Source organism: Rhinatrema bivittatum, chromosome 15 (assembly GCF_901001135.1).
Source record: "Rhinatrema bivittatum chromosome 15, aRhiBiv1.1, whole genome shotgun sequence".
NCBI classification, from domain to species: domain Eukaryota; kingdom Metazoa; phylum Chordata; class Amphibia; order Gymnophiona; family Rhinatrematidae; genus Rhinatrema; species Rhinatrema bivittatum.
In genome coordinates this window covers 45104501-45127875 of record NC_042629.1, presented here as the reverse complement: position 1 = coordinate 45127875, position 23375 = coordinate 45104501, and the positions used below count along the sequence as shown (strand labels likewise).

The 23375-nt window shown below is 44.2% G+C and overlaps 1 protein-coding gene across 1 annotated transcript; it reads right to left on the bottom strand.

Moving 5' to 3' along the window:
• Window positions 1-1926: 1926 nt before the first annotated feature.
• On the bottom strand, window positions 1927-17161 carry LOC115076706 (cystatin-B-like). The gene is made up of 3 exons (XM_029578455.1): window positions 17007-17161; window positions 4021-4122; window positions 1927-2160 (listed from the first exon to the last, which is right to left on the bottom strand). The coding sequence occupies exons 1-3, from the start codon at window positions 17088-17090 to the stop codon at window positions 2032-2034; spliced, it is 315 nt and encodes a 104-aa protein (XP_029434315.1). The 5' UTR covers window positions 17091-17161; the 3' UTR covers window positions 1927-2031.
• Between the last annotated feature and the right edge of the window lie 6214 nt (window positions 17162-23375).

Here is a 23375-nt window from a genome sequence, read left to right as displayed (position 1 = left end):
AGATATACATTCCAGGGCTATGTATCTTGTGCATGTCTATGCTGTAGTGGGAGAAAAGAGATGCTCATACATTGAGCATCCATTTTCCCAACCCACACAAAGCCATCGCTCCTGTGTGCCCGATGGCAAGGAGACGCTAGGGATGCATAATTTTCCCTAGCCCCTCCTTTTTAGCGGGACCCTTAATTTAAATATTGGATCATGCACCCAGGAGACATGGCTGGGTGCACATTAGGAAAACTGGCATTTGACACTGAGCATCTGTTTGCTGCATGCAAATATTACATCAACCCCTTAATGGATTCAAGGGGTGTTGTGCTGCCCACCCTATCTTTTTCTATAATATGGCAGTGTGGAACTCTTAAAATGACAGCCAGATACTGTCACTTTGCACCAGTTATGTGTAAGCAAGAACTGAATTAAGAGACTGGATGCTTGGAACAAAGCATTGCCTATCACTAGATGAAACAGCAAGGTTCAAAAGCAGGGATCTAGCCTCACGCTGGTACCTTTCCTGCATCATCCTACATGTGATGGGTAAGTAAGGACAGATTAACTTTTCATAGATTGTTTTACTGCTCTCTGGTTAGGGGAATTATTTGGAAGAAACAGAGTTGCACAGGAACAGTACTAGAGAAAGCACAGTAGTGTAAGGTGGCTGAGGGACATCCCTTTATCATCTCACCAGACTGGTAATCCAGCTCCCTTGTCTGTTACAATTCAATGACTGAGAAGTATGCTTCTGAATTTTGCTGCTCCAAGTTTACATCTAAACAAAATGCAGATATTAACTACTGTGTATGCACATTAGAAAATAACTAGAGGATTTGGCATTCCTAGACAGACTCACATAGGTTTAGTGCACATGGAGTAGGTAAGCAACTGAAAATCCTAGTAAAGAGCAAATGCTTCTAGGCCCTTGTGAAAAGGAAAGATGGCAAGGTATGTTTATATTGTTTCACATATTAAGCCTTGTAAAAACATAAGCCCACAGGTAGATAGATTTCCTCATGGAAAATGAGCAGCACTAGGATTTTGTACTATGTTAGTGCATCCGCTTTCAGGTACTAGACTGGAGCCAGCATTTAGGTTTTGGACATGAGCCTTTGCAACTTAAGGTGAGTAGTTAGTGTAAATGGGCTTTTTCTAGCAGCATAGTTGAGCTTGGCTTTGTTTTTTCCTGCTTATTATTTCTTAGAAGTGGCATCAAGGCTGCAGCTAGTATAGTCTGACAGGAAGCAGGGGAAAAAAAACCTACCAAGTAATACTGAATGAATGGAGACAGTTCCAGAGTAGCAGCTCTTTAACAACTGTGTTACAGGGAAACTAAACAGCATTAAAACATGTGTTGCTGCTCCCAATAGAGGAGCTGTATATAGTAACCTCCTCACTACCTACCCTAGAGGAGCTTTGGGGCTTGGTTAATGACTTACATCCAGTCAAGATCTACAGCAGCAGATAGAGCCAGCTGCAATGACTTGAGACAGGACAGGTTGTGATTTTTAGGGCATGACAGCTGGATGCCCTTAAACAGTGCATAAGCTTCCACATTGGTACCGACTTCTTAAATGGCACAGATTTAACAAAATGCAAAAAGCAGAAGGGCAGGTCACTCTTAGCAACAAGATGTACACAAATTTGGGACTGCAGTTAATGCAGAACAGCAAAACCTAGTTCTGTTTCAAAATGTATACCTTAACCAATTTCAGCTTTGGGCTCTTCTTACCCTAACTCCACCCTACATAAAACAGAGATGAAACTGTAGCTACTGCTAAAACAAGCTTGAGGTTGCAGCAACTGGTGCAGAACCAGTCCTCTATACTGCCAGGATTCTCCGGCAGCACTTTTCCCCCTAACACCCAAGTTTTTCTGTACAGATTTGATACCTCAGCATGCAGCAGGCTAGAGGAAGCGGCACAGACTCCATAGGATCCAACACTTTCTTTTATTACTCTTATTAAAAAACCTTTGTGTTTCTACTGCTAATGAACGTGGGGAAGCACCACACCAGACAAATTGCAGCAGATGGTGTTAGAAATAGATGATTTCATCATGCTTGGTCTTGCAGGTCTGGTAGTCTGTGAGGGTCAGCTTCTGCCCATCATGTGGAAGGGTTTCATAGAACCGTACGTGACTATATTCATTCGGACCCGTTTGGACCTGCAGAGAGAAAAAGAATGTAAATGCGGGGACATTCTGTAGCAGCTTTCATTCTGTTCCCAGTACAGACATTAATGCTCTTCCCCACTTCTCCATGGAGTCTCTGTCGATGCAGGGGTTAAGAGACATCTCTCTCTCAGATATCCTGTCTAAGTCTGATGCTATAGATTTAGCCCACTCTAGTTAAGTAGGAGGCACAAACTGGATTCATCTTATTTCCAAGCTTGATTTGTAAGGGGAAGGGCCTGGAACATTGTTCTGGCACTTTTTAGAAGTAAGAGGCAGAGCAACAGGGGTGACCCACTAACCCCTCCCTACTTAGGGCAGAGAGCAGCCACCCTGCTCCCTTATCCAACTCCATCCTCCTATGCTGTAGGGAAGGGGCATGTGATGCTGAAGCAGAGCAAAAAAGAACAGGTACAAAGTTGTTGAATGAACCCAAGTCTGAAGTTTGTAAACAGTGCAAATTAAGGCTTCAGCCCTGGCATTGATGTCAAACTTGTATTAATCCACCACTTTTTGGGTCTGTTACTCAGGTCTTAATTTTTGGTGGAAGTGACTCAGATCAGGTATTCTGTCACCCCTGACAAATTGGAGTGTGAAGAGGGAGGGAGGGGAAGGGTTCATACCCAGTCCTGGCCCTGCTCTCCCCCCCCCCCCCCCCCCACCTCCTCAGTTCCATTTCCTCTACAAATTATGTCCTGCTTATTTCTATACACAGCCTTGCCCATGGAGCTGCTCCAGTTGAACCTTAAGCTAGAAGTCAGAGCAGCTCCTGACACAGTAAAGACATCCCAATTTGTGTGTACCCCTCTGAACTTATATTAAAGAAACAGGAATCAACCAATTCCACTTTGATCACTAGCAGCACCCAGCACTGCCATGGAGAGCCAGTTTAGAAGAATAAATAAGTCTTAAAAAGTTGGGAAGTAAAGGCATAGCTTAGAGAAGTTCCAGGGTTGCTGGTTGCCTAATGGAAGAGCCAGTCCTAGTCAGTTGCCTAGAGCTAAAGCTTTGAGGTGTGGCACCATCAGAGAAGGGAACAAATGCTAGGTGAGTGGGTGGAGAGGAGACAGGAAGCTGGGTTACTAGGCCCTGCAATAGAGAGGACAAAGATTGGGGTGATGTTGTCTGTGCCAGGGGTGAAGGGGAGAAGCAGAGAAGAAATGAGAGATGCTGGACAGGGGGACAAAGGGAGGTGCGTGTAGGACTTGAGCAAAGGGTGAGGTGATAGCAGGGGAATGCTGTGCCAGAGCTGCCCCAGATAGATGTATAAGGGGAAGGAGGCAAGACTGAAGGTTCACACAAGGCATCTAATACCCTTGTATCAGCTGTCAACTCCTCTGGCTTATGCAGATGTGCATTCTCTTTGATATTGAACTTCTTATCCCTGATCAGAACAACATTTCTCTCTTTTTGTAAAAAAAAGGAAGGGCTTTAGCTTTATTGAAAAATGTGTAGATGACTACACAGGAGTTTGAAGTCCCATATCCAAACACCTAACAGCACACTCCATTCTCAAGGAGTCAGTAGGGATGCTCTATATTCCTGATTGAGAAGATGCTGCCTGCTGTAAAAATATGGTCAGAATAGGCAATGACTGGGTATACTCACTGAAGAGCCAGCACAGGAGGAGAAGTTGGAGATACATGGGAACATAAAAATGCATATGGGAGAATGAGCATGAGCTCAAGATGCCCATGCAAGTATAGCCTATTCTAAGAGGACTGATGCCATTGAGACTAACCCAAACTAGGGTATTAAAATGCATACATCAAGGGATGGCATGTTCTGTCCTGCAGGTCCTTTCAATGAACATTTCTCCACACAGAAGGGCCATAACAATCATTTGCACTATACCTTGCAGAAATAGTTCGTCCCAGCAACAATCTGTTTTTTGTATGAGATAAGTTTAAAACAGTTGGGTTTCTTCCCATCCTTTGCTTCATATTGTGGCCTTACCTTGAAAAAAAAAAAAAAAAAAAAGAGAAAAGTACATAAGTTAGAAATCTTTTGCACCACTGATTTTCAGAACCTTGTGTCTCCCATTAAAAAAGTTATCAGCACAGACCTGTACCTTGACTCGTGCTAACAGCACAAAACAATTTACATAGGATTGACCAGGTCTTTCACTACTAAATTAAATCCTCTGCACTGTTCAAGGTAATGCAGGGCTGGAGTGTACTTCTGCCAACTCAGTTTTATGAGTTATGTTTCTCATGTCTAAGCTTATAGACTATACTTATTCTCCCTGCACACTGAAAACAGAACCCAAAGGTCACCCAAAGTGTTTTCAGCCCTGGGTATATGTTAAACTGACCTTGCTATGCAAGGAGTCCATAGCTTTTAACTGAATGTCAGCAGCTACAGGATGCAGAGCCTTCCTGTCCTGATTTAAGTTTATACCATGCAGGTGGTGTATTGTGTGTGTGGGAAGCCACCATGCCAAAAAAAGCCTAGGTAGATGTTATCAAGAAATATATATATAGGAGGAAAGTTGGTACAATGGAGCAAAGGTACAGGAAAGGGCTTAATAAAAGCAAATCCAGAAACCCATTTAATATCCTTGAAACAGATGTTATTGCATTTTACATATGATAAAATCAGAAGCCCTACTTTAAAATAAGTTGTGTTTTAACCAACAAACACACCCTGATACAAAAAAAAAAAAAAGTGGTGTTCATTGGATGAACATCCACAGCCACTGGTACTCTCGCCTCTCCCCTTGCTTCCCTGTTAATCTACCACACTGACCACTTCAGTTGTGCAAATCATGGAGATTAAAGAAATGTTGAGTCTAAACAGATTTTTAGAAGTCACAAGTTGGAGGAAGTGGCTAGATGAGCAATTTAAGCTGTGATTGATTAGACATTTAAACCCATATAGGCAGATTTTATTAGTGTTTGCATACTGCTTTTACAAAATAAAATTGGTCAAAAACAGTACAAACAGGCACATACATAATATAAAAACAGAATAAAAACAAAACAAATAAAACAGATAAAATACAACTAAAAATAAAGTAATGAATTAAAATCAATATCCAGTAGACGCATTAGTGCTCAGCAAGCTTGATCGCAGTTCTTTGTATTTTAATTTAAGGAAGTTCAAAATGTGGCAGCTAGTCTGCAGCTTGGTTAAGGAGTTAGTGAGCGGATCATTCCTACTAGATTAAAAGAATTGCATTGGTTACTGCAGATGACTGGAGAATTAAATTTAAAGTGTTATGGTGAACACTGGCTAATTTCTATATAGAAAGAGAGTTTAAAAAAAATAAAACGTGCAGCACCGTTTCCTTGATGATCAAAAGCAGAAGTTTAAAATGAGTGGGTCTAGAAAACTTTTGTGCAAATGAGATTTTTCTAGGGGGGGAATGGCATCCCTTCTTCCACTAGAATTTAGGAAAATTGAGTTTCTACAAATAAGTAGAAATAAAGCTTTGCTTTTGACTTATATAAAGTACTTACCTTAAGTTTAAGGTGTACAATTATAATTTATGGTGCTACATCACTTGAAATTAGTGACAACTAAGTATGATAGCCTGGTGCACCATTTACATGGCACCTATGAGAGGTTTTTGAATTTTGCTCTACACACATTCCAGTGGAAACACTGAGAGGAGAGGATCACCTTGCTGGTGGCTGAAAGGAATCAGTAAGTTTTTGCTTGGGACATTGACTTTTTTTTTTAAAAGTATTGGGGCAAAGTTAACTATTTGGGAATATTATTTAGTGTGTTTGTGCCTTTAATAGTCAGAAAGGCAGTGAATAAACAAGTTAGACTGTTTGTATTTTTAGTCAGTCAATAAGGTAGCAATAGGTAGTGTGTTTATTTTTAAAAGTCTGCAGAACTGAGTGTTCTCCAGACTTAGAGCTGAGTGTTGTATTTAATAATAAAACCACAAAAAAAAACCCCCCACAAAAAAGTAGCCAGAAGCTAGAAATAAGCTAGGAGCAGTATATACCAAAGTAAAAAAGTTGAATAGTTCAGCTCAGTTACTCACCTTGGAAAGGTGTTGAGGTAGTATGATTGGTTTTGAATAGGGACCAACATTTGTTAATCAAGAGAGCAGCGAGTCACTCTGGCTGACTAACTGAAGTTAGACTGTTTGTATTACCCACCCCTAGCTCATCCCTTAATTTATAGGCAGGTGCCACTTTCACAAAAAAAAAACAAAAAAAACTTTGACAATTCAATCAGACCCCGGTAGGCCACTACCAGACATATAGTGAATTCACTAATACATTTAAAGGAAGTTAGACACATTCCTACTCCCATAGCAACCTAAAACTTAAACTAGGAACTGATCAAAATTGAGATGAAGGCAGCAGTCCAGCAGCAAGAGGGGGGCTTCCCAGTCTTTTGCATAGAGTGTCACATGTATGATTTTTTACCCGCCGGTGAGAAGTTGTACATGTGCATGCGATGCAAAGAGCTCCTGGCTCTCAGAGAACGAGTCCGATCTCTGGAGGCTAGAGTGGCAGACCTGGAGGAGCTGAGGCAGACAGAGAGGTATATAGATGAGACCTTCAGAGACATAGTAGTCAAGTCCCAACTTCAGACTGGCAGCCCTGGTGCTGCCTTGCAGGAAGAAGGTCTCATGATGGGAGAGCACCAACCAGGTGCAGCAGGAAAGGATCCTGTAGCAAGGACCTGCTCTCCAGGTGATGCATTGTCCTTTCGCACTGAGGATATCTCCCCAAGGCCTACTGCCCAGGAGGGAAGGGTTAGGTCGGCCGTCATAGTTGGTGATTCAATTATTAGGAATGTAGATAGCTGGGTGGCTGGTGGGCATGAGGATCGCCTGGTAACATGCCTACCTGGTGCGAAGGTGGCGGACCTCACGCGTCACCTAGATAGGATTTTAGACAGTGCTGGCGAGGAGCCGGCTGTCGTGGTACACGTGGGCACCAATGACATAGGAAAATGTGGGAGGGAGGTTCTGGAAGCCAAATTTAGGCTCTTAGGTAGAAAGATTAAATCCAGAACCTCCAGGGTAGCATTCTCTGAAATGCTCCCTGTTCCACGTGCAGGTCACCAGACGCAGGCAGAGCTCCAGAGTCTCAATGCGTGGATGAGATGATGGTGCAAGGAAGAGGGATTCAGTTTTGTTAGGAACTAGGGAACCTTTTGGGGAAGGGGAGTCTCTTCCGAAGGGATGGGCTCCACCTTAACCAGGGTGGAACCAGACTGCTGGCACTAACCTTTAAAAAGGAGATAGAGCAGCTTTTAAACTAGAACAAAGGGGAAAGCCGACAGTCGCTCAGCAGCACATGGTTTGGAGAGAGGTATCTTTAAAGGATACTAATGATGCATTAGAATTAGGGCATCCCGACAGTGAGGTTCCACTAATTAGTAAAGTAGTCCAAGTGCCTGTAACTAAAAACTCACCTGAGCTAAAAAATTCTAACTTATCCCTATCAATTAAAAAGCAGAATAAAAATACAAACAAAAAACAAACTTTGAAATGTTTGTATGCTAATGCCAGAAGTCTAAGAAGTAAGATGGGAGAATTAGAATGTATAGCAGTAAATGATGACAGACTTAATTGGCATCTCAGAGACATGGTGGAAAGAGGATAACCAATGGGACAGTGCTATACCGGGGTACAAATTATATCGCAATGACAGAGAGAAGCACTCGGGAGGAGGTGTGGTGCTTTATGTCCGGGATGGCATAGAATCCAACAGGATAAACATCCTGCAAGAGACTAAATACAAAATTGAATCTTTATGGGTAGAAATCCCTTGTGTGTCAGGGAAGACTACAGTGATAGGGGTATACTACTGTCCACCTGGTCAAGATGGTGAGATGGACAGTGAAATGCTAAGAGAAATTAGGGAAACTAACCAAATTGGTAGTACAGTAATAATGGGAGACTTCAATTACCCCAATATAGACTGGGTAAATGTATCATCGGGTCACGCTAGAGAGATAACGTTCCTGGATGGAATAAATGATAGCTTTATGGACCAATTGGTTCAGGAACCGACGAGAGAGGGAGCAATTTTAGATCTAATTCTCAGTGGAGCACAGGACTTGGTGAGAGAGGTAATGGTGGTGGGGCCGCTTGGCAATAGTGATCATATGATCAAATTTGATTTAATGACTGGAAAAGGAACAGTGTGCAAATCCAAGGCTCTCGTGCTAAACTTTCAAAAGGGAAACTTTGATAAAATGATAAAAATTGTTAGAAAAAAACTGAAAGGAGCAGCTACAAAAGTAAAAAATGTCCAAGAGGCGTGGTCATTGTTAAAAAAATACCATTCTAGAAGCACAGTCCAGATGTATTCCACACATTAAGAAAGGTGGAAAGAAGGCAAAACGATTACCAGCATGGTTAAAAGGGGAGGTGAAAGAAGCTATTTTAGCCAAAAGATCTTCATTCAAAAATTGGAAGAAGGATCCAACAGAAGAAAATAGGATAAAGCATAAACATTGGCAAGTTAAATGTAAGACATTGATAAGACAGGCTAAGAGAGAATTTGAAAAGAAGTTGGCTGTAGAGGCAAAAACTCACAGTAAAAACTTTTTTAAATATATCCGAAGCAGAAAGCCTGTGAGGGAGTCAGTTGGACCGTTAGATGATCGAGGGGTTAAAGGGGCACTTAGAGAAGATAAGGCCATCGCGGAAAGATTAAATGATTTCTTTGCTTCGGTGTTTACTGAAGAGGATGTTGGGGAAGTACTCATAATGGAGAAGGTTTTCATGGGTAATGATTCAGATGGACTGAATCAAATCACGGTGAACCTAGAAGATGTGGTAGGCCTGATTGACAAACTGAAGAGTAGTAAATCACCTGGACCGGATGGTATACACCCCAGAGTTCTGAAGGAACTAAAAAATGAAATTTCAGACCTATTAGTAAAAATTTGTAACTTATCATTAAAATCATCCATTGTACCTGAAGACTGGAGGATAGCAAATGTAACCCCAATATTTAAAAGGGCTCCAGGGGCGATCTGGGAAACTACAGACCGATTAGCCTGACGTCAGTGCCAGGAAAAATAGTGGAAAGTGTTCTAAACATCAAAATCTCAGAACATATAGAAAGACATGGTTTAATGGAACAAAGTCAGCATGGCTTTACCCAGGGCAAGTCTTGCCTCACAAATCTGCTTCACTTTTTTGAAGGAGTTAACAAACATGTGGATAAAGGTGAACCGGTAGATATAGTATACTTGGATTTTCAGAAGGCGTTTGACAAAGTTCCTCATGAGAGGCTTCTAGGAAAAGTAAAAAGTCATGGGATAGGTGGCGATGTCCTTTCGTGGATTGCAAACTGGCTAAAAGACAGGAAACAGAGAGTAGGATTAAATGGGCAATTTTCTCAGTGGAAGGGAGTGGACAGTGGAGTGCCTCAGGGATCTGTGTTGGGACCCTTACTGTTCAATATATTTATAAATGATCTGGAAAGAAATACGAGTGAGATAATCAAATTTGCAGATGACACAAAATTGTTCAGAGTAGTTAAATCACAAGCAGATTGTGATAAATTGCAGGAAGACCTTGTGAGACTGGAAAATTGGGCATCCAAATGGCAGATGAAATTTAATGTGGATAAGTGCAAGGTGATGCATATAGGGAAAAATAACCCATGCTATAATTACACAATGTTGGGTTCCATATTAGGTGCTACAACCCAAGAAAGAGATCTAGGTGTCATAGTGGATAACACACTGAAATCGTCGGTGCAGTGTGCTGCGGCAGTCAAAAAAGCAAACAGAATGTTGGGAATTATTAGAAAAGGAATGGTGAATAAAACGGAAATGTCATAATGCCTCTGTATCGCTCCATGGTGAGACCGCACCTTGAATACTGTGTACAATTCTGGTCGCCGCATCTCAAAAAAGATATAATTGCGATGGAGAAGGTACAGAGAAGGGCTACCAAAATGATAAGGGGAATGGAACAACTCCCCTATGAGGAAAGACTAAAGAGGTTAGGACTTTTCAGCTTGGAGAAGAGACGACTGAGGGGGGATATGATAGAGGTGTTTAAAATCATGAGAGGTCTAGAACGGGTAGATGTGAATCGGTTATTTACTCTTTCGGATAGTAGAAAGACTAGGGGACACTCCATGAAGTTAGCATGGGGCACATTTAAAACTAATCGGAGAAAGTTCTTTTTTACTCAACGCACAATTAAACTCTGGAATTTGTTGCCAGAGAATGTGGTTCGTGCAGTTAGTATAGCTGTGTTTAAAAAAGGATTGGATAAGTTCTTGGAGGAGAAGTCCATTACCTGCTATTAAGTTCACTTAGAGAATAGCCACTGCCATTAGCAATAGTTACATGGAATAGACTTAGTTTTTGGGTACTTGCCAGGTTCTTATGGCCTGGATTGGCCACTGTTGGAAACAGGATGCTGGGCTTGATGGACCCTTGGTCTGACCCAGTATGGCATTTTCTTATGTTCTTACACTATCATTTTCTATACAGACAGTGTTTAGTTATGTGTTATTACAGATATTTTGATTTGGTGTTTGCTAATTCGATTTTATAGGTCAGCTTTCCTCTTCAGGACAGCACCTGCTGGCAGTGCCCTCTTTGGCAGAGCACAGATTGCAGGAGACATATGCAAACTTTTTCCATTGGCCAAATGGAGCCCACATGTTCGACAGGAAATAAGCCAGGGAGGTGCACAGCTGGTTTGGACCTACAACAGGTCATTTTCCCACCTCATCAATAATAGCTTGGATATTAGCATTAGTAGGCTTCACCACTCTGCACCAAAGCATTAGTAGGCTTCACCACTCTGCACCAAAGCAAGGATTACAGAGACTGCAGTCAGACAGCAGACAAGCAGAAACAGATTGCTCCATTGGGGCCGAAGCAATACTGAGCACAGCTTAACATGCAATTGGACGTGAGTTTTGGACACATCCATAACCCCCCCCACCCCCACCCCCGATGCAATAAGGGGATTAGCACTTCCAAATCACCACTTGGCTAATAAGAGCTCATCACCTGTAAATTCCATGTAGATGAGGCTATTAGCTAATCCCTGCGATGCAAAAAAAAAATTCATGTTTGGCCAATGCACCCATTGCAATGTGGCAAATTTTATGCCAGCCTGGAGTTGGTGTAGAGTAGGGATGTGAATCGTTTTTTGACGATTTAAAATATCGTCCGATATATTTTAAATCGTCAAAAACCGTTAGGGCCACGATACAATACCAATTCCCCCGATTTATCGTCAAAAAATCGTAAATCGGGGGAAGGGGGAGGGCAGGAAAACCGGCACACTAAATCCCCCTAAAACCCACCCCCGACCCTTTAAATTAAATCCCCCACCCTCCCGAACCCCCCCCAAATGCCTTAAATTACCCTGGGTAGAGCGGCGGTCCAAAACGGCCTCCTGCTATTGAATCGTGTTGTCTTCAGCCGGCGCCATTTTGCAAAATGGCCGCCGCAAAATGGCGGCGGCCATAGACCAACACGATTCGACTGCAGGAGGTCGTTCCAGACCCCCGCTGGACTTTTGGCAAGTCTTGTGGGGGTCAGGAGGCCCCCCCCAAGCTGGCCAAAAGTTCCTGGGGGTCCAGCGGGGGTCTGGGAGCAATTTCCTGCCGCCAATCGTTTTCCGTACGGAAAATGGCGCTGGCAGGAGATCGACTGCAGGAGGTCGTTCAGCGGGGGTCGCTGAACGACCTCCTGCAGTCGAATCGTGTTGGTCTATGGCCGCCGCCATTTTGCGGCGGCCATTTTGCAAAATGGCGCCGGCTGAAGACAACACGATTCAATAGCAGGAGGCCGTTTCGGACCGCCGCCGTTCCGGACCGCCGCTGGATCCCCAGGTAATTTAAAGCATTTGGGGGGGGGGTTCGGGAGGGTGGGGGATTTAATTTAAAGGGTCGGGGTGGGTTTTAGTGTGCCGGCTCACGATTTTAACGATTTTCACGATACTTTACCCACCCAAACGGCAACAATACGATTCCCTCCCCCTCCCAGACGAAATCGATCGTTAAGACGATCGAGGACACGATTCACATCTCTAGTGTAGAGGTATGCCACACTGAAAAAAAGAAAGATCCTGCTTTCTGTGATTCTTCCTAATAGTATTGTTGTGATACTAAGTAGGAGGAACCAAAGAAAGCAGATTTAGGTAAAAAAAAAGTTTGAAAAATTCTGGATGCCCAATATACACATCCAGGCTGTGTATCGTGTACATGTATATGCCAGTAGCAGTAGAAAATGGATGCTTGTAGAATGAGCATCCGTTTTCCCAACCTGCACTGACAGCCACTACTGTATCCAATGTAGAGGCAGCGCTAGGGACGCACAATTTTCCCTATCGCCTCCTTTTTAGCACAACCCCTAATTTAAATATTACATTGCTCGCCCAGGAGAGGTGGCTGGGCGCTTGTTAGGAAAAAAAGGTGCCCAACACTGAGCACAAATATTGTATTTGTCCCATTGTAAGCAGCAGCCATGTTCTATCACATGACAGCAGACCTCATGACTGTACCAGGTTTCGGGGGGGGGGAGGCTAGGGCAAGTGGTTATTGCCACTGCAAATGACAGGAGGGAGGGAGGCAGGGTGGATGAGCAGGGATAGCAACGAGCTCCCCCACCCCATTCCGGCCAAGTTCCTTTTGGGTTAGTCCAATGCACCTGTGCAACCTTCTGTTTCCTGGTCATATGGTGTCTGGCTGATGCAGAGGTCAGGCACGGCCAGATGTTGTGGAGGGAGGGGGCGTGTGGGGGTGGAGTTTTACTCCAGCTCACTGGGCAGGTTTAGCCAGAGGTGCATGCTTGCAGATGACGCGAGGCATTTATCCTGGGAAAGGAGCCAGGAGTGCTGATCCAATGTCACTTCTGTTAAACTGGAATCAGGAGTGCACTGGAAACTTATCCTTTTGAAAGATCAGGTATCAGTAACTTTTGTATGCCTGCAGATCTTTTCCCACTGGCCTTCCAGACTGCACCATAAAGCTTTGCAGATGCCAAGTTGCCTGCTTTTCCTGTCCCGTTCATGGTAACAATACCAGATCAGCTTTTTCTGCACTTGGGGCAAATATTCAGAATTATACTGGCCCTCAGCTCCCCATTTGCCAGCAGTGGTTCCAATGCAGTGTTCTCTCCTTTGCTGGTGGCAGCAGATTCAGCACAATCTTCCACCCCCTTCCCCATGGTCTCTTCATCCTCCACCTAACCCCTTGCTCAGTAGCCTCTCCCTTCCACTCCCTGCATCATCCTCTTTTCCCCCTCCCCTGCCTCTTGTCACCTTACCATCCAGGCCCCTGTAACCCTTTGCTGGAGAGAGACACCATTAACAAGGGCAGACAAAAATGTGTAACAGGGGCTATCTACTCTTCTCCATGGGTCCTAAGGTGTGGGTCCTTTCTGTGGAAGTGAAGGCTAGCCTCCTTGGCCCACGTAGTAGTGTTCTCCCTTGTGTGTTACCATGGTTCTTTGGGACAAGTGCACTTACTAACAAGGCTGGACTCCTGGGATGGGTGTTCCAATTAAAGTTTTGAGTTTAATATAATTAAGAGGTGCAACAAATGAAGTGTTGAGTTACATCCAGGGTCCATAGCTCTTAACCCAAATCACAACAGCTACAGGAGGCCAAGCCTTCCTGTCCTAGTTGAAGTTTATACTTGGAAGGAGGCATTTAATTCCTGGGATAGGATAGTCAATAACATAGCTGAAAACCCCAGACCTGTCCAGACAAAAGCTATTAACAAAGAAAGGAATAACGCCTAACATAAGCCCTGCTATAATGAGGAATTAAAAAGCACTAAATGGAACCTTAGAAATTAGAAAAAACAATGGCAAAAAATGCCCTCTTCTGAATCCCTAGAAAAATATAAATTTTTCCTTACAAAATACTGTACACTACCCAAGAAAGTGTAAAAAAGATTTACACTAAACAGATTCACAGGGTTGTATTCAATTCTAAATTGCTCTTTGAGGTTGTTAAAGATTTAAAGACCTAACATCCTCCATTTTGAGAAACTACAACCTCAAAGGCCTCTTGCAAATAGTATGCCACAGCATTTAGACAAAAAAAAATTTGATAAGTTGAAAAAACAATTCCCTAACTGTTTAATAAAAGCACCCAAAGACCAAAGGGCATGGTTAAGTGGCCAACGTTTGACAGAGTATCTAAGCTGGAAACTAGTCAAATCAGTGCTAAACCTAAACCTGCCTCTCACCCACGTGACCCTATTCACCCAGTTTCTTGAAAGTATACCAGTTATCACTCCAACATTCATTACCTTAAATCACACTATTAGAAGGAAATCATGCCACATGGATTAAAAACAAGCAGTAATAAAGCCAATCCTAAAAAAATAAGACTGGTAGAGCTGACAATTGGGTCAACTATCGTCCAATAGCCAACTTGCCATTTCTAGCAAAAGTTCGAGAAAGCAGTATTATCCCAACTTGGGAATCATGTCAAAGATCAAAATATTCTCTTCCCAAATCAATCTGGATTTAGGAAAATAAAAAAATCACTTAACTGAGAATACTCCTCATTAACGGACTGTTTTAGGAGGGCGGGACACTGATGAATCTTATTGTCTTGTGCTAATTGACTTAACAGCTGCCTTTAATGGTGGAATTCAACCTGTTATGCCAGATGAGAAACAATAAAATAGACCGCTGGGGACACAGAAATACCTACTATACCTGAATGTAATCCACTTTAAAGTGCCTCAAACAAGCAGCACAAATAAAAATAAATAACTGACAGGCCGATTCAGTAAAGTCTGCAGGAGAGCAGACGAACGCCCGCTCTCCCGGCGCACGCAATTCAGTATTCAAATGAGGTGGTGCGGTAGAAACGGGGAAAAAGAGGCACTAGGGACACTAGCACATCCATAGCACCTCCTTTTAGCCCAGAGCGGCAGCTGTCAGCGGGTTTGAGAGCCGACGCTCAATTTTGCCCACTGACAGCCACGGGCTCGGAAACCGGACGCTGGCAAAATTGAGCATCCGGTTTTCAGCCCGACAGCCACGGGCCAAATTCAAATTATTTTTTTTTAACTTTTTTTACTCTTCGGGACCTACGAAAAGCAGAAAGTGCACAGTAAAGCAGTTTTTACTGCTTTTCTGTGCACTTTCCCGGTGCCGAAAGAAATTAGCACCTACCTTTGGGTCAGCGCTAATTTCTGAAAGTAAAATGTGCAGCTTGGCTGCACATTTTACTTTCTGTATCCCACGCACATACCTAATAGGGCCCTCAACATGCATTTGCATGTTGAGGGCGTTATTAGGTGCCGCGGGTTGGACGCGCATTTTCCTCCCCTTACTGACAGGTCGATACTCTAAGGCCGCGGTAGAAAGAGTGCGGCAGGGCCGGGCGCACCCTCGTTCCCCGCACGCACAGTTCTCTTCATATACCGCTCGATACTCTATGTAAATTACTTGCAAATGCAAGCCGCGTCTGCGAAGCGTTAGGCGAAGGTTAGGCCCGCGCAACCCATTTCACTGTATAGGCGCTTAATACAGCGCCTATTCAGTATCCTGGGTGCGCTGGTACCTGTCATTTCAAATGTCATTTCAAATGACATTTGAAATGACATTTGAAATGACAGGCACCAGGAAGTGGATGGTTCCCCCCCTCCCGAAGCAAGGCGCAGGCAAAAATTAAAACAAAAGGGAATAAAGTGTTATTTATATATATATATATATATATATATATATATATATATATATATATATATATATAAATACCTTGTCACTTTCCGAATCCCCCATCTCCACACGGGCGGGCGTGCGGTCATCGAGGCGGCGGCGGGAGCCAGCAGGCGGGTGGGTGCCCGTTCATCCAGGCGGCGGCGGCAGGAGCCAGCGGGCGCACGCGTTTGATCCAGGCGGCGGCGGGAGTGCATTCATCCAGGCGGAGGGAGCCGGCGGCGAAAGCAGCCTCCGCAGCCCCCGCCAGCAGTGAATGAATGCACGCCTGTGTACGCCCGTGTGATTTCGGCGCTCAAGGCGTGACATCACAACACTTGACTGCCTTATATATGTGTAACAACTTTACGCTGCAAATATTAGTATATATGGAGGTCGTCCATGGTGCAGTCCGGTACGTAGCTGTTCGAACACCACAGTAACACCAGGTAGAGGGTAGGCGGTAAACTAACAGGTTAAGGACGCGGCAAAATAGCGGGTTACAAAGGAGATAATCGGAGCACGCATCACAGTATCTGAGGGAATAGCTAATTCCTTCATTAAATAGCTAATTTGTTCATTTACATATATACATGCTGCGTGCGGAAAAGGTTACAGGTCGGTTTCAAGAAGCACTAAGGACACGTGAAACTGGAGACTGTATCGCAGGATCGCCTTACGCGTCCCAATTGTGCGCCCACAGCGAGTTAATCTCCAACCGCACCTTACAGTATCGAGCTGTGAGTAAGGGGTAAGAGAAATCACGCGTCCAATAGCCATAGGAGCGCACTGTACTGTATCGGCCAGGAGTCAGTGAGCAGATAGCTCCTAGTAGATTAAGAAGATTGCATTGGTTACTAGTGACTAGAGAATTTAATCTAACAGTATTTTACATTTGAATTGTATTCCCCTTTTCAACGCGTCAAAGCAGATTCCGGTTACTAGATGTATTTCCCTACCCCCATTATTTAAAGTTTTTCACGGGGATGGTAAACATTGCTTTTCACAGCTTGTTTCTATAGCGCAGCTGTTCTTTTCGGGACAAAACCTGTGCCCTCTTTTTGTGAGAGCAGATTGCCAGGAGACACCTGTATGAACTTTTCTTGCCAGCCGCACCCACCCCACGGACCCACTCTAGCAAAAAAAAAAAAATCGGGCAGGTGCGAAGCCAGCTCGGGTCTGGAGCCACTTTCCTTCTCTCTGCGATCTCCTCTCACCTGATCTAGGAGAGCCTGGGTCTTTGCGTCGGCGAGATGTTCCGCGCCCAGACCGCCAACCAAGTGCTGGCCACCTGCCTGCATGATGGCTCTAGGGAGAGCAATCAGCTACCGGGAAACGAAGCGAGCCCGGCCGGGGCGTTCCATTTAAGCAGCCCGCCCTCGGTCACGTGACCGCCGGGAGGGCGGAGCAGCAGACGAGGGCGCGCGCTGATTGCTGCCTGCCCCTCTTCCCGGGGCGTTTCCCTCTGGTTCAGGCCGAGGCGGCTTCCCTGTCCTCTGATGCCGCCTGGGGCTGGGGCTGGCTCGGTGCCCGCAGCCGGAGGAGGTGAATGCGTCGGGGCGGAGTTATACTCGAGTTCTCGGGATAGACTGAGTGCTGCTCGGGGCGCTTTGGCCTTGTTTTGCACGTACCTGGGCAGGGCGGTGCTCCAGTCTCACTCCGGTTAAACCAGTCAGGAATGCTAAATGCAGATTTTAAGACGTCTTAACAAGCCCCCTAGAAAATAACTTTCCTAACCAGCGCTGGACACTTATCCACTTGAAAGATCAGGCTTCAATTTAACTTTTTGTAGGTTTGCAGACAGCGCAGGTGCTAGGTTTTTTTGCTGCCCTGTGGGAACAATTACTGTGCTCCTCCCCCCCCCAACTGTTCATTCATTCTCTGTCCTAGGCCCATCAAAAAATGCCCAGCTCCCCTCAGTGATACAAACTTTAAAAACTGCCCCTCCCCCCCCCCCCCCATCGTATGACTGGTGCAAGGGTGTTAGGTACCCTAGGTGAACCTTAAAGCCGTATGTAACGCCCCCAGCCCATTCCACACATATAGGGGCCGATGCAATAAATGAGCATGGAAAACATTCCCAGCACCTCTCTTGGGTGCGCAATTCAATATTTAAATGAGGGGTTGCGCTGCCAAGGAGGCACTAGGGACAGTTGCGTGCCTCCTTGGCAGCGGGCACCCAGGAGAGGTCAGCTGTCAGTGGGTGAGGAAAACGGACGCTCAATTTTACGTGTCCGTTTTCCGAATCGGTACACAGCCACGCGTTAGGTAAATGTATGCTCGTTTTTGTTATTTTTAAACCTTTTAAACCTTTTGGTTTCTCCGACTTAATATCGCCAAGATATTAAGTTGGAGGATGTACAGAAACGCAGTATTATCTGCTTTATGTATAACTTTTTGGGCTACTCAGAAATTAACGCCTGCTTTGGGCAGGCGTTATTTTCTGAGTGTAAAAATGTGTGGGTTGGGCGTACTTTTTTTTTAGATTTGGGGTGAATAACAGCCTCAGCAACATTAATTTGCATGTGATGAGCGCTATTAGTTTTGCCGGGGGTTGGATGCACGTTTTGGACACGCTAATCCCCCCAGATATCATAAGGGGCTGTGGACACGCGTCCAACCAAGGGTTAAATCAGTGCATTGCTATGATGCCAACCACAAATCCCTGCAAAAAAGACACTTGGAACTCATGTGGTATTAGGCCTATTGTGATGTGTGTTGGGTGTGGGTTTGACTCTCTGATAGGAAGAGTATTAGTATATTTGGGCTATTAGGAGAATGCTTCACCTCAATCATGCATGCAGAACTTAAATAGACCCTCACCAAATACAGAATAGGGCAACCATAAAGTAGAAATACAAATGCACAAACAAAAACTGAACTGGAAACCACAAGAAGCCAGACACTCTATGCAGAGTTGCAATGAAAAAAACAGAACCATCACTATTCCTCAAACATCCAACAAAATAAGAAATAAAATAAATAATCATAATACTAAAAACATACTAATAATATTATTTCAAAAACAGCTGTTGAATAAAAGATCAAATAATTAAAAATTTATAGACAAATTTTTTTTTAAATGTCCCAAACACCAATAACATATTTCAAAACAGTAGACATATCAAATAACACCTGAAAAGTAAAACTAATAAGGATTTAAAAAATTCATTCTTCATACCTGGGAACTTTTGATTTCCAGTCATCCTAGTATTGTCGTGGAGTAGGGGGATGCACAAACTTTCTCCCGCAGGTGACTCCAGCTCTTCTTTGGTTGGGCTCTACCAGCAGCATCAGGCCCTCATTTTCATTTCAGCTACTGGCAGGTTGGAATCCACCTGCAGCCCCATTCTCTCTCTCTCTCTGTTGCACACACACACACACACACACACACACACACACCCCAGGCATGCTCTCATTTATATCCACCCAAATACCAGGCAGGCTCCCATTCTCACACACATTTTTGCCCATCCCAGGCAGGTTCCCATGCATTCATGTGCGCGCACACACACACACACCCCTACCCATCCCAGGCAGGTTCCCATTCACACACACACACACAACCCAGGCAGGCTCCCATTCTCTCTCACACACAACCCAGACAAGCTCCCATTTACATACACACACCCAGGCAGGCTCCCATTCATATCTACCCAAATCTCAGGCAGGCTTCCATTCTCTCACACACACTCCTTCCCCTCCCAGGAAAACTCCTATGCATGCATGTGCGCACACACACCTCTACCCATCCCAGGCAGGCTCCCATTCATACACACACACACACCCATCCCAGGCAGGCTCCCATTCACACACACACACATACACCCATCCCAGGCAGGCTCCCATTCTCCACACACACACATCCATCCCAGGCAGGTTCCCAGACAGGGTAAATCTTTGCCAGTGGCTGTTCTTGAAAAGCAAATAATTGGAAGAGGGAAGAATTAGTCAACCAGCACCCGTTTTCTCTAGCATAACATTTATTTAACATTCATTATAGATTATTTCATACAGTAACATGGCAGATAAAAGCGAAAAAAAGACCATTTATTCCTGTCCACACTGCCAGAGATACAGCCCAGTCAGCAGCCATAGAGCTTGAGCTCCTGCCAGACACCAACTCACATCCAATACAATTCCCATTGCCCCCCCCCCCCCCTTGGTGATGAGCACCCCAGCTCCTCTGTCCAGTGTTCACACCTCTCTTCCCCTGCTGAACCACATGGTTCTGCAATAATCCAAACAGCTACCTACACCACTGTGCTTGCAGTCCAAATGACTAGCCCTCCCTCCTCCATGGCATCCCTCTACCACCAACCTGCTGCACTGTCACAACTGGCACAAGGATTGCAGAGCATTTCTGCGAGGACTTTTAATTACTCCTATACTTGCAGTCTGCTTGCCAGTCAGATCTATAGTGGACCTTCTTACCTACTGTCCTGAGCTCTGTGCAGCTGCAGTTTAATTTCTGTGCCCAGGACTCCAAAGTTAACAGAATCCTTTATGTGAAGTTGTGGTGGCCAGAAAAATGTCTTGATTGACTGAGATGAGTTCTGGGTCCCAGTTTTGAAGGAGGGTCTTCATCCATTGCATTAGTCGGGTTCCTTTCATCTATTTTCTTCAGGGCTATGGTCACAGCCCCTGATCTCCTGTGACAGATTTTTCAAAATTCTGTGGCAGATTTGCATGATTTTCCTTAAAGATTCACATCTCTCATCATGCATAAAAGTCACATTTTCATAAAACTTATTTAAATTATATACAAGTACAAAATTTACCAAACAAAAATCAACTATCAAAAAAGATGTTACAACCTTTAATTGTGAAATGTCACTTTTGTTATGAATTGAAAAACAGTGCAAACATTTTTTTTAATCTTTTCTTGAGAAAGTCCTTGTCATCTTTCCAAGTATGAGTTTGCATCTGCTTGAAAATTCCCTCAGCATCAGCAGTTTGTCATGCTGTTAATTACCCAGAAAGATATATGTGCGCATATATTGGGTGCATGCCCTTTCTGCCAGCCAGGGGATCCCAGCAGTTGCAGGTTTTCAAAACACCCTCAGGTCTTTGTAGCTGGCTAGTCACGTATGCAGGTGCAAGATCTTTTGGATAAAGATGTCCCTTTAGGAGAATGTCATCACTTCATTCAGGAATTATATCAAAATCATCTTTGGTTTGATATAAGAGATCTTTGAGGGGTCAGGCATTCTGTCTGTCTACTCCAGCCTCAAACCTTCAGGACAGGAGGAGGTAGGAGAAGAGGAATAACAGGAGAGGAGGGTCTGCAGTAAGGAACAGATTGCCTCCACTCTCACTCTCATCCCCCTCCCTACCTGTTCCCTGCAGACCTCTTGGGAAGAGAGAGGCTGGAGCAGGAAATGGAGAGAGGGAGAGCTGAGATCCAGGTAACTATAGACCAGTAAGCCTGACTTCAGTGCCGGGGAAAAATAGTGGAAACTATTCTCAAGATCAGAATCGTAGAGCAAATAGAAAGACATGGTTTAATGGAACACAGTCAACATGGATTTACCCAAGGGAAGTCTTGCCTAACAAATCTGCTTCATTTTTTTGAAGGGGTTAATAAACATGTGGGTAAAGGTGAACCAGTAGATGTAGTGTATTTGGATTTTCAGAAGGCGTTTGACAAAGTCCCTCAAGAAAGGCTTCAAAGAAAACTAAAAAGTCATGGGATAAGAGGCAATGTCCTTTCGTGGATTACAAACTGGTTAAAAGACAGGAAACAGAGAGTGGGATTAAATGGTCAATTTTCTCAGTGGAAAAGGGTAAACAGTGGAGTGCTTCAGGGATCTGTACTTGGACTGGTGCTTTTCAATATATTTATAAATGATCTGGAAAGTAATACAACAAGTGATGTTATCAAATTTACAGATGATACAAAATTATTCAGAGTAGTTAAGTCACAAGCGGATTGTGATACATTACAGGAAGACCTTGCAAGACTGGAAGATTGGGCATCCAAATGGCAGATGAAATTTAATGTGGACAAGTGCAAGGTGCTGCATATAGGGAAAAAAATAATCCTTGCTGTAGTTCCACGATGTTAGGTTCCATATTAGGAAATACCACCCAGGAAAAAGATCTAGGCATCATAGTGGATAATACTTTAAAATCGTCAGCTCAGTGAGCTGCAGCAGTCAAAAAAGCAAACAGAATGTTAGGAATTATTAGGAAGGGAATGGTTAATAAAACAGAAAATGTCATAATGCCTCTATATCGCTCCATGGTGAGACTGCACCTTGAATACTGTGTACAATTCTGGTCGCCGTATCTCAAAAAAGATATAGCTGCGATGGAGAAGGTAGAGAGAAGGGCAACCACAATGATAAAGGGGATGGAACAGCTCCCCTATGAGGAAAGGCTGAAGAGGTTAGGGCTGTTCAGCTTGGAGAAGAGACGGCTGAGGGGGGGATATGATAGAGGTGTTTATAATCAAGAGAGGTCTAGAACGGGTAGATGTGAATCGGTTATGTACTTTTCGGATAATAGAAAGACTAGGGGGCACTCCATGAAGTTAGCAAGCAGCACATTTAAGACTAATCGGAGACAATTCTCTCTCACAACGCACAATAAAGCTCTGGAATTTGTCGCCAGAGGATGTGGTTAGTGCAGTTAGTGTAGCTGGGTTCAAAAAAGGTTTGGATAAGTTCTTGGAGGAGAAGTCCATTAACGGCTATTAATCAAGTTTACTTAGGGAATAGCCACTGCTATTAATTGCATCAGTAGCATGGGATCTTCTTAGTGTTTGGATAATTGCCAGGTTCTTGTGGCCTGGTTTGGCCCCTGTTGGAAACAAGATGCTGGGCTTGATGGACCCTTGGTCTGACCCAGCATGGCAAGTTCTTATGTTCTTATGAAGACAGGCACCCTGTAGCATTCTTCAGATGATTGCACCAAGAGGTGAGGGAGCTTCAAGTTGATTGTATAGCCCCTCTTCTTGTATTTGTCTGGGAGAGCAAGGGTCATACTCAATCCCAGGGCTAAATCCTGGCTAAATCCCAATAGCCCCAAGGCATTGATTCTTTGAAAAGGGGGGGGGGGGAGGGAAGTCCCCAAGGGGCTGGTGGGGACACCTTTCCTCTTGCAAGTTCTCTGTACCAGACACCGGAGACTCCTGTCGGGTGATCCAGAAGTAAAGTATACTGCAGAAAATATTCAATGGTTATTAAGTGGCATGAATGCATTTTCTCACATATTGATGATTTGTCCAAAATTTCAGCCCTGCTTTCCCTCAGTGTAGCAAGTACTAGGATAAAGCTGTGCACTGAAAGGTTAAAGCTAATTACATTGCATCCCTTAGGCCTTGATTTTTCATTCCGCTATAAATATAGTGGAATGAAGAGCCACGGCCAGAAAAGGGGCGGGAGGGCGATAGTGTGCACCCGGCCGCATTGCGGCAGTGCGTTTTCACCTGCCGTGGTTGCAGCCACGGCACACACTATCGCCCCCATAGTGCCTCTGCAAAAGGTGTCGTTATTTCCGGCGCTACCGCCAGCAATAATGTGTAAAACATTATCGCTCGCGGCGCAACCGGGCCCAACATTTTTTTAAATCCTGCTCAAGCC

Excerpts from the sequence above, each read along its gene's own strand:
- LOC115076706 (XM_029578455.1), bottom strand. The coding sequence starts at position 17,090 with ATGCAGGCAGGTGGCCAGCACTTGGTTGGCGGTCTGGGCGCGGAACAT. Across the intron at positions 4,123-17,006 it reads CCCAGGCTCTCCTAGATCAG|GTAAGGCCACAATATGAAGC; the intron begins GTGAGAGGAGAT and ends TTTTTTTTCAAG. Across the intron at positions 2,161-4,020 it reads GGACGAACTATTTCTGCAAG|GTCCAAACGGGTCCGAATGA; the intron begins GTATAGTGCAAA and ends TTCTCTCTGCAG.